General features: G+C 36.7%; 1 protein-coding gene across 5 annotated transcripts in view; it reads left to right on the top strand.

Annotated features, from left to right (window-relative positions):
- The window catches only part of supt3h (SPT3 homolog, SAGA and STAGA complex component), a 180,297-nt gene that overhangs the window by 34,912 nt on the left and 133,113 nt on the right, over nt 1-12,272 (top strand). The window contains exon 2 of one of the 5 annotated variants that reach the window (XM_067456040.1): nt 741-852. The exons of the other annotated variants lie outside the window; for them this stretch is intronic. Coding sequence (XP_067312141.1) covers nt 812-852 — 41 coding nt within the window. The 5' untranslated portion in view covers nt 741-811. The remainder of the gene's footprint in view (nt 1-740; nt 853-12,272) is intronic. 5 annotated transcript variants of the gene reach the window in all.

The following is a 12,272-nucleotide window of genomic DNA, read 5'->3' as shown; positions in this document are numbered from 1 at the left end:
AACACAGGACTTTTCTGTAAAATAAAGCCAGGCTCAGACTGCAGGAGTTTTTTAATCTTTTTGTGGTTGCATCACGAACATAAATAGAATTTTCACGCATTTTGTTATTTCATATCTCAAACCTGCACACACTACAAGATTTGAAATATGTTGTGCATCACACACTATAAGATATTCTTAAAATCATGCCAGATTTAGCACCTCACTTGATGTCACAGGGAAGCGGATGAAAATGGTTGTGTTGTTGCCACATTTCGACCGGTCGTTCCTCTGTCTCTGCTGTCCACCGGAGTCCTACAGCTGCTTGTTGTTTCGCGGTCGCCATTTCAAAAGCTCCGTCACTTTCGTCTGTTTGTAGACCTTCCTTTATTTGGCTATTGTGGATGTACTGACATAATCATATTCACAATCATCCTGATTTAAAAATAACAAACAAGTTTTGTATTGACGGGACAGTCCTGATGTGCCCGAGAGCAGATCGGGAGGTTTAAGATTTGGGTCCAGATTTACTAACAGCTTGCACCAATGGCATTAAAAAACTACTGTCAGGATTTTAGTAAAGGCCAATGTGTCTCCAGGCATGGACAGAGTTATTTTTTGCAGCTGACCTTATTGTATATGCATTTGTAAGAGTTTCCCTTTTCAGATTTTATGGGAGCAGAGTATTTACATGATGCAAGGTGATTTACTAATGTTTGTGCCTGTCAATTTACTGATGTTTGGCCAATATTTACCTGCAGCCATATCATCCTGTAGCCCAAGACTGGTTTCCCAGTGAAGCTAAGCAGGGCTGAGCCTGGCCAGTAACTGGATGGAAGACCAACTGGGTCTGCTGGTAGAGTTGTTAGTGAGGTTAGTGAGACCTCACCCTGTGGTCTGTCTGGGTCCTAATACCCCAGTAAAGAGATAGGGACACTACACTGTTGGGGTGTGCCATATCATACCATTCACAATAATACCTGTATACATTTTTTCATGATAAAAAAGTGTCATATCGTGATATCAATGATATAGCAACTTAATGACGGATGCCGCATTTATGTACAACTCATGTCTGAGAGTATACATGAACCATATCAGCCTTAATGACGATTTATGGATGTAGTACCTAAAAAGGGAGCTACTTGTTTACAAGAGGTCAGCCCTCTTGAAAACTGATATAACATTGACAGCTTAAAGCTGTTATTGATGTTTGCAGCGCAATATTTGACTGGGAGGGTTACACTGATGGTTATTTTCGTCAGTTAGATCTAGCATTCATCCTCCTTTGAATCAGACACGCATATAAAGTAGTGCGTAAGATTACGTTATTTGAATGAATGGATTATAGCATTTATTTGAATTAAAGAGAGAGAGAGAGAGGGAGAGAGAGAGAGAGATTCGTGACTGCGCCTGTTCAGTGTCTCTCTTAACAATAAAGATGTGGGTTTATTACTTAAAAATAGCGATGTAACTCCATTATTGCTGAGAAATATAAAGCAGTGATCCAGTGGTGAAGCTATTTTATTGCTAAAAGTCGCGGGCGGCGTTAATAACAAGATTCTGTGCTCCTGAATCTGCAAGGCGATCTCAGCTCGCTGTATAAAGTGCACGTGTGCGTGTGCGAGCTTCATAATGAAAACAGTGCATTAATAGAGAACGATCTGACTTTGAACAGGTCCTGTGCATTAAACGATTTTATTGCATACCTTCCAGCCAATCAGAATGGAATATTCAGACAGACCATGGCATAAATTACTTTAGTTATTGTTTAACTAAAATGTTGTTATAGTTTTACGTAAGATTTCAAGTGAAAACGCTAATAACTTGTTTTAATATTAATTTAATTTAACTTGTACTTTGCTTTAATTTGTCTTGTGCCGTGTGACTTATAATGCTGCTGCTGCTGCATTATGACAATATATTTATTAATTAAATGTTAAATATTTATAACGTCAATGACAGTAGCTCATTGGAAAAGGATGGACAATGCCCTTCATTTGGTTTGCACTAATAAATGCTACTGCCTACCAGCTGCAATAACCAATAAAACTTTGTTACAAATATTTTTTTCTATATCGTCATCAATATCGTTATCACAAATATTCTTGAAATAGCCTCAACATTTTATCACGATATATCACCCACCCGTACTACACTGTTAAAGAGCACCGTCCTTCAGATGAGATGTTAAACCGAGGTCCTGACTCTCTGTGGTCATTAAAAATCCCGGCATCCTGGCCAAATTTGCCCAATTGGCCTCTGTCCATCATGGCCTCCTAATCATCCCCCTCTCCTGATTGGCTTCATCACTCTGTCTCCTCTCCTCCAATCAGCTGGTGTGTGGTGAGTGTTCTGGAGCAATATGGCTGCCGTCTCATCATCCAGGTGGTGCTGCACATTGGTGGTGGTTGAGGAGATTCCCCTCTTCTATATGTAAAGCGCTTTGAGTACCCAGAAAAGGGTTATATAAATGTAACAAATTATTATTTATTATTATTATTATTTACCGCCTTACACCAGATGCTAACTGTCGTCAGTTAGTCATTATAGAATTGCCATTATGAATGCTAACAGTTGGTCATTATGGAATTGATCTGGCTGCGTCTGTTCTTTTAAATTGTGTGTCATCAGTAGATCACGCGCAGAACTTTCTGCTCCCATCAGCACTCTAATTTGCCCTGTTTAGTAAATCTGACCCTCAATCTTTAAAAGGCTCACATTATCATCAGATCAGAAACGACCAATGCCCTGGACACACATTTTTTTCTTTCTCTGTATGTCAGGAGGTGTAAATCTGGCATAAATCGGCCTGAAACTCCTAGTCTGAGCCTGGCTTTAGATATACTTTACTTTTTATAAAGATTTGAAGTCAAATCCTGTCCTTATAATGATCTTTTTAAACTCAGGTCAAAAGAGTTCACCGCTTTAGGCGGTGAATTACAATTGTCTTCCAGTAAGAAGAAAAATCCTCCCAAAGCGTTATTTACCGAGCCCATGTGCTGTTGGTAAGGCCAGTTTTGCTTTATGAGGTTTTGAGACGTTGCTCTGAATGTGCGCTCTTGAGTACAGTAGATCTGCTCTATTTGCCGTGCCTCTATACCAGCGGTTTGAGCTAATAAGATACAGAGGCTTGTGTTAACATGTGGTAGCGTTCAGAGGGACCACACTTCAGTGTAATTCAGGTCTCCCTTCCTCTTACAGCGGGGTCTGGGACTACTTCAAGGTTTTTGGCAGGTCTCTCATCATTTTCAGAGACTGTGTTTCTGGCAGCTCTTCCTCATGTGTGATGCCAACAACACTAGTTTCTAAATGAGAGTGGATAGTAGCCTTTGCAGATAGTGGCTAAATACTGGACAACCAGGTACCGGTGCTGATATAGTCTATATGGGATTGTTTTTTTCGTATTAAGCTTAGGCCGATTTTTGTATATCCATTGTTTTAGTATATCGACTATACAGGGCTACCTTTGCCTTCTGTGTGTTTCACAGTAGTTCAGTAAATTATTACTATAAACATGTTTCTATTTGTATCTCTGAATGGACAGTATAATTTGTTTCTGTGATGCAAGGCTAAATTTTTAGCATCATTTCTCCAGTCTTCAGTGTCACATGATCCTCCAGAAATCATTCTAATGTAATGATTTATTATCAACGTTGGAATTAGTTGTGCTGTTTAATATTTTGCATAACCTTTGATACTTCTTTTGGGATTCTTTGATGAATATGAAGTTAAAAAAGAACAGTATTTATCCAACATCAAAATATTTTGTTATAATACACTACCATTCCAAACTTTGTTCCAAATTTTTAAAAAATTTCTTTTAAGAAATATTTTTATTCAGCAAGAATGTGTTAAATTGATTTAAAAAAATGATAGTAAAGATTTATATTGTTAGAAAATATGTATATTTTTAATAAATGCTGTAATTGTGTATTAATCAATGAAATATCCTGAAGAAAAGTATTCAAATAATAAGCAGCACAAATGTTTTAAACATTAATAATAAATCATTACATTAGAATGATTTCTAAAGGATCATGTTGAAAATTCAGCTTTGCATCACCAAAGTTAATTATAGGCTATTGTAAAGTACGGTATATAGAAATAGAAAACCATTATTTTAAATTGTAATAATAATATTTCACAATATCACTGTTTTCTGTATTTTCTGACTTAGTGTGTGTGTGAGTAAGTTAGTAAGTAAGTAAGTAAGTATGTACGTACTTATGTATGTCACGCACGCACGCACACACACACATACACACATACATAGTACATATACACACATAATAATAAATACATAAATTAGTTAGTTAGTTGTTACATATAATCAGATGAACTTTTAGGCAGCAGATAAAGTTGTGTTTACTGCTGATTCTCTTACAGTTATTGCAGTTCTGAGCATTAGTATGATTTCTGTATGAAATTAATAATAAAAAATGATAATAATGGCCAAATCTGATCACATTTCTACATCAGCGTATATCAGTGCTCGCAATATTTGTAACAGACGCAACGGCCAAACTGCCCAGTGTGACTTTGGTCAAAATCTGGGCAGGCAGGGTGTGTAAATTCATGACTTTCCTCGCTAGTCATATTTGCATATTGTGAGTGGTTAGCAGAATTCAAATCAGCGGTGCAACTGGTCATCACTCAGGCCAAAATTCAATATGAATTGTATTCAAACAAGCATTTAAATGACATGAAACCCAACGCCACTGTTAAGACTGAACATTGACAACAGTGCAGGATGAATGCATGATGGAGGTCATTGTGAAACATACTGATGTTATGATTAAAGTACTCGGTAACTAGAGTAAATATGGCTGCCCATGATACTTAGTTACTTAAACATGTATCAAGTGTCAAAAGACAAAAAGACGACTGTATTTGATTTGGAATAATGGAGGTATTTTTAATGGACATGGAGAGACGGCCAGAACTGAATGTTTGGGACTGTAGGGAGAGCTGCTGGCAGACACTAATGGCTTTTAGTCTCTTTACTGATTTCCAGCAGTGTGGAATTAATCACATGAAAGCTGTTGCCCTCATGGACACTTATTCCAGGATCACTCATGTTCCGGAAAGGATGGACGTTTGAGAATGTGTTTGATTGAAGATAGCTTATATATCATGAATGCTCAAACTTGTGAAGCACTAATACACAGTACATGCTCTGAACACACAAGTGGAGGACTATTTCTTCTGCATATCTGATGGGTTGATGTTTTTTACATCACTGTTATGTCTGGACTGATCTCTTGTTTGAGTTCAGTGACTTAACACTCTCTGATGTATTATGGAAACATTTGCAATTTTGTCTTGATATCACCTCTGTGTATTCTCCTCCTGCCAGTGAGGTGTTCCTGTTTTGCTGAACGTTAGATCTCTAATCACTGTTTTTATGAGCATATTGAGTCCTGCCTGCATGGCGTGACTTACAAGAACACACAGCCCTCTTGCCTCCTCAAAAAGACAGTTCCCATTTCAGTTCATGTCCAATAATATCCAGTTTTATCAGATTTATCAGATGCACGCTTGGGGTTCTTTGGCTGTGTGACTGATAGAGTTGTTATTCATGTCTCAGTGGGGTGTATCTCATTCTCATATCGAGCATTGAGTTTTGTTGATGTAATGAAGACGCTTGCACATTATTCGACTAAACTGCCAATATGAACTAGATTTTTATATTTTTGAAGTGTAACTGGTGCCTGACCATGCAAAAGTGTGTTCTGGCAGGCCACTTACACATTATACACACATAAATATATATATAAACATGTATATATAAATATGTGCTAGTCATATAAATAGAATATCATCAAAAATTAGATTTATTAAAGTTGATTTATCACTAATTCCATTCGTTCATTACACACAGACGGATATATTTCAAATGTTTATTTATTTTAATTTTGATGATTATAACTGACAACTAAGGAAAATCCCAAATTCAGTATCTCAGAAAATTAGAATATTACTTAAGACCAGTACAAAGAAAGGATTTTTAGAATTATCGGCCAACTGAAAAGTATGAACATGAAAAGTATGAGCATGAACAGGACTCAATACTTAGTTTGGCTCCTTTTGCCTGAATTACTGCAGCAATGCGGCGTGGCATGGAGTCGATCAGTCTGTGGCACTGCTCAGGTGTTATAGGAGCCCAGGTTGCTCTGATAGTGGCCTTCAGCTCTTCTGCATTGTTGGGTCTGGCATATCACATCTTCCTCTTCACAATACCTCATCGATTTTCTATGGGCTTAAGGTCAGCGGGTTTGCTGGCCAATTAAGATCAGGGATACCATGGTCCTTAAACCAGGTACTGGTTGCTTTGGCACTGTGCACAAGTGCTGTTGGAAATTAAATCTGCATCTCCATAAAGTTGGTCAGCAGCAGGAAGCATGAAGTGCTCTAAAGCTTCCTGGTATACGGCTGCGTTGACCTTGGACCTCAGAAAACACAGTGGACCAACACCAGCAGATGACATGGCACCCCAAACCATCATTGACTATGGAAAAACTTTACACTGGACCTCAAGCAACGTGGATTGTGTGCCTCTCCTCTCCTCTCTTCCTCCAGACTCTGGGACCCTGATTTCCAAAGGAAATGCAAAATTTACTTTCATCAGAGAACATAACTTTGGACATATTGACATATTGAGCTATTGATTTAAGTTTGTACTACTTTGTGGTTGTTCCCAATTACTTCCACATTTGTTATAAATGTTATAACATTTGACCGTGGAATATTAGAAGTGAGGAAATTTTACAAATAGCAACTTATCACGGAACCACGCTTGAATTCACTGAGCTCCTGAGAGCAACCTATTCTTTCACAAATGTTTGTAAAAGTGTCTACATGCCAAGGTGCTTGATTTTATACACCTGTGGCCATTGAAGTGATTGAATCAACTGAATTCAAAGATTTGGAGGGGTGTCCCCGCCAAATAAAAAATAAAATACTTTTGGCAATATCGTGTGTTATTCATTTTTTTTTCTTAAGACAAGGATATATATATTTTATATATATATACACACACAGTGCCTTGCGAAAGTATTCGGCCCCCTTGATATGAATGATATGATATAAACTGTAATTTTTTGTGAAGAATCAACAACAAGTGGGACACAATCATGAAGTGGAAAGAAATTTATTGGATATTGGATTATAAAAGGTTGTAAAGTTCAAAAGGGCCAAATACTTTTGCATGGCTATATATATATATATATATATATATATATATATAGAGAGAGAGAGAGAGAGAGAGAGAGAGAGAGAGAGAGAGAGAGAGAGAGAGAGAGAGAGAGAGAGAGAGAGAGAGAGAGAGAGAGAGAGAGAGAGAGAGAGAGAGAGAGAGAGAGAGATTTAATGTTGTCTTTTAAAAAGACAAGAACAAGCTCAGAAACAAGTAGACCAGAGGGGAGTAACAAATAAGCGGTCGGTTACATTGCAAATTAGAGAATGTTCTGTAGTTTTTGTGTTATTAGGAAACAAGCTTCTAAAATAAAAATTGGAGAGATTAATTTCCTTTAATATCAAACTTTGTAATCAACTGCAGCTCCAATGAAGCAAAAACCACAAACCCTGGTGGTAGTAGTGTGCTTTGGGAGATAATCCGACAGTTCAGTGACCATTGTGGGGGTAATGGGGGGAGATTTACTCAGAAAGATCAGAGGAAACCACAAGCCCACAGAACTGGCCAAAGAAGCGTGCCGGCTTTCAGCAGCAAAACAGCATCTTTATTTCCTAACCTCTGCTTCTGCCTTATTACTGCAATTAGCCAATGTCTTTAGGGGCTTGAGGATTTGATTGGTTCTTTTCATCAGTGATGGACCAGCTTGTCGTCATATGTACTGAAAAATCTTATAAATACCGCATAACGGTAACCGAAGCATGGCTCACTAGGAATCATTTCATATGAAACGCAAATTATTTAGGGAATTGGCATTAAACATCCCTGGTGGATGCATGCCAGACAATGTTCAATGGACTGCATTTACCAAATAATGAAGTTAAGCTCCTGGATTTATTAGTAAGAGCCAACAGATGAAACCTTGTTAATCTTCATCAATCAATCAATCTTTTTTTTTTTGTGTGTGTGATAGTTTAATCTGGGTTGTGTCCTGTGTGACAACATATGTGCATAGTCCATTTGTATTTCTTTTATAAAACGCTAGGACTTAAATCTGATTGGATGAGCTACTTCAAAGCCTTTGTACAATAGTTTATCTAATTGCACACATCTTTGGATTTCTTATATGCATGAAACTGCTACAAATCAGTTAGATAATTAAATATTACTTTTAGATGATGTGTTTATCTTATGCTGTTTTTGTTAAAAATGCACCTTGGTCTTTTGGGTAGCAATATCTATTAAAACTACACTGTAAAAAAATATTTAGAAAAAAAGTTACCTGGTTGGGTTCAGCAGATTGTCTTGAAGATTCATCAATTTGTAAAATGTAATTATTTAGAGACTTGTCTATTTAATAACCTACTGTTATTGCATATCAACTGCTGTTCAAAAGTTTGGGGTCAGTAAGAAATTAATTATTTTATTCATCAACGGCACAAACGAATGAAAATTGACCGAAATCCTTCGTAACAATGTTAAAGTCTTTACGATTTTCGATCTTTTGAACAGTCTATTTAGAATCCTGAAAAAAAAATGTATCATGGTTTTTACAAAAAATATAAAAATATGTTTTCAGCTTTTTCTGGAGCAGCAAATCAGCATATTAGAATGATTTCTGACTGATTACTGACTGTGTGACACTGAAGAATGGAGTAATGATGCTGAAAATGCATTCGGCCATTTTGCTGAAATTATTCTGTCAAAATCATACTTTATAAAATGTTCATCGTTCAATGTTCAAAATAATCAAAAGTGTATTTGTAAAAAAAAAAAAAAGTAAAAAAAAAAATGTTTAGCATTATTAATGTAAAAAAAAATATATATATATATTATCAAGTGAGTACATATCAACTACTCACCCTTAAATATTTCTGTCACAAACAGTCACATCAATGAAAAGAAACGACTAGAGGAGGAAAACATTCTGGAGTGCCGAACAGAAGGGAAAATTAAAACCAGTGCATTAAAATGAGGACAGCAATGTCCAAGTGAACTTACCAAGTGAGATTGGTAAGCTTAACCCGTCTTTTTAAAAATGTTTTAAGTCATGCAGTCAATCAACATTTAAAGTTGTCAAAGAGGGCAAAGTGATTAATGTTAATATCAATTCATTACCATCTCTAGCACTCATAAAATGTACATGTACGTTCAGTATAGGGCTGCACAATAAATCGCAATAAAATTGCACGCGATTTGGGAGAGGCTGTGATAATTGCACATGCACAGCTTCTCAGAGCATCACAGCTGTGATCAGTAGTAAACGTTGCTCCGCAAGCCAGAGGGCGCTCTCGTGGAGGGAACTCCAAGTATATCCAACAGAAGTACGATAGCTCACGTCACAGCCTTTGCGATTTGATAATCATGATTAGCCAAATCGCGATAAGCATGTTTTCATGTAAAATGCGATATATCATTCAGCCCTAGTTCACGTATAAATATGCAGCTATAATGCTTGTAGCTAATTCTGAATCGATATTTCATGTGGATATACAATGGTTACACACTTAAAACTGATTGTATTGTTTATATCTTTGTAATACTGGCCCATCTACAGAACAATGGCAAGGAAAACTAACTTTACCGCACTTCAAGAGCCCCCTCGTGGTCGGGAGTATTTTCAATGTGTTGTGGCTTGTTTCCATTGTGTTGTGCCGATTTTGTTGTGGTGATTTCATTGTGTTGTGGCTTGTTTCACTTGTATTGTGGTGATTTAGTTGTGTTGTGGCTTGTTTCCATTGTGTTGTGGTGATTTAGTTGTGTTGTGGCTTGCAGAGGTGGGTAGTAACGAATTACATTTACTTCGTTACATTTACTTGAGTACATTTTTTGGGTAACTTGTACTTTTAGAGTATATTTAAAAATGGGTACTTTTACTTTTACTCAAGTAGGCCTACATTTCTTGTGAAAAAACTGTACTTTTACTTAGTTTCATTCGGTGGCGTTCCTCCGCTACTGTCAATGGTGATAATTAATTATATATTTTAAAATAAGTTATGACTTGTTCGCAAGTCTCGCGAAACGTTGGAGAGGCTGCTTCGCGAGAGGTGGATACGCATCACCCGCATAAAATTAGCGCGCGTTTAGTCAGAAGATGATGGCCGAAGCAGAGGGAGATGTGTGTGAGTTACGGCAGATCATCCGTACGTGGCCTCATGTTCAGCCTGTTTTCAGTCCAAGATGTCAAAAAGAACAGTTTCATAATTTAATGCATGCTGTGTGCACCAATATGAACTGACATCTCAGCATACTATAATTCCAGCTCCAACCTGAGAGAGCAGTGGTAAGTGTAACAATGATGCCTATATTTGAACACTGTTAATGGTAATTTGGTAACTATGGGCACTTTTCCTTTATTGTAATACTATTTCACACACTGTCCGAGTGTTTTCCTCATATGCGCTCTTGTGCAACATTGACAAATCATTTGAATCCTCCGAACACACGTCCACAAACAAACGTTCACATCTGCACATTTACATATCTTTTTTTTCTCATAAAACGAGCAACCTCATTGGCAAAATGTACCTGTGACAATGTTTTTGCAAACCACAAAATACGTACCAATACACACTGCAGGAATTCCAACAGAAATGAACACTATAGGCAGAAAAACTGCATTTTTTGTTAGTCTATGGTTTGTAAAACAATTTTGCGTCACAGCTCCATGTTCTGCTTTTCTGATTCACCAGACTTGCTCGATAGCTCAGCTGATACAGATTTGTATTTGCAATGCGAAAAGCTTGAGAACGAAACCCATGAAGAACGAGTCATGATAAGAGCTCAAAGACGAGTTCTAAACACAAGCTAAAAATACATGGACACAATTTTATTTTTGTCACATTTGCTTTTGTTAACACTTTCGGGTAGGATTAGTGTGGGTGTAGGCTACGTTAAAAACACAACGTAACAAAACATGTCAGATTCACGCAAATCTGTTCTGGAAAAAAATAAGCTTTTAGCGCCACCCAGTGGACATTTCACTTTGAAACTGTCGCAATATGTGCGTATTGGTACATATTTTGTGGTTTGCAAAAACGTTGCCACAGGTACTGATGGATCAGGCTAAAAACGAAACAAATTGAATAGCCTAATGTGACATCTTGCATTTATACACATATCCGGACAGACAACAGTCTGCAGTGTATACATACGTTTAAAAATGGGACTGTATTTTTAAGAATGCATATACTTATAAAAATATAAGAACAAAGTATGTTTTAAAAAGAGCTGTGGTTAGCCCAGCACACCATTAATTTACACTGTTTAACCATTAAACACACACACACACACACACACACACACACACACACACACACACACACACACACACACACACACACACACACACACACACACACACACACACATATATATATATTTGGAGGTGTGTGAAAGCTCTCTAAGTAGTCTGAAATTCAGGGTTTTTGGATCTTATCAATCAGATCGAAAGTAACTAGTAACTAAGTACTTTTTCATCTAATACTTTTTTACTCTTACTCAAGTAACTATTACGATTGTTACTTTTACTTGAGTAAATATTTCCGTAAGTACTTGTACTTTTACTTGAGTAAAGATTTTGGCTACTCTACCCACCTCTGGTGGCTTGTTTCCATTGTGTTGTGGTTATTTCATTGTGTTGTGACTTGTTTCCATTGTGTTGTGGTTATTTCATTGTGTTGTGACTTGTTTCCATTGTGTTGTGGTTATTTCATTGTGTTGTGACTTGTTTCCATTGTGTTGTGGTTATTTCGTTGTCTTGTGGCGATTTCGTTGTGTTGTGGCTTGATTCAGTTGTGTTGTTGTGAATTTGTTGTGTTGTGGCTTGTTTCCATTGTGTTGTGGTTATTTCATTTTGTTGTGGCTTGATTCAGTTGTGTTGTGGTGATTTTGTTGTGTTGTGATTTTAATTTAGTATGGCTGCATTACTGGGCCACTATACATTTTGCAACTAAAAGTGTTTGTTTTCCACCAGATGGCAGAAATTTTCCACGCAACCATGACACACTTTCCATGAATTATTGGCATGAATAAAAATGAAATTTATGACATATTTAAAGTTAATTTTACATATGTTTACATTTTTTTAATATATATATATATATATATATATATATATATATATATATATATATATATATATATATATATATATATA

The sequence above is a fragment of the Pseudorasbora parva genome, chromosome 10, assembly GCF_024679245.1.
Source record: "Pseudorasbora parva isolate DD20220531a chromosome 10, ASM2467924v1, whole genome shotgun sequence".
In the NCBI taxonomy this organism is placed as follows: domain Eukaryota; kingdom Metazoa; phylum Chordata; class Actinopteri; order Cypriniformes; family Gobionidae; genus Pseudorasbora; species Pseudorasbora parva.
Note: the sequence above shows the minus strand (reverse complement) of the source record. Positions and strands in the feature narration are given on the sequence as shown.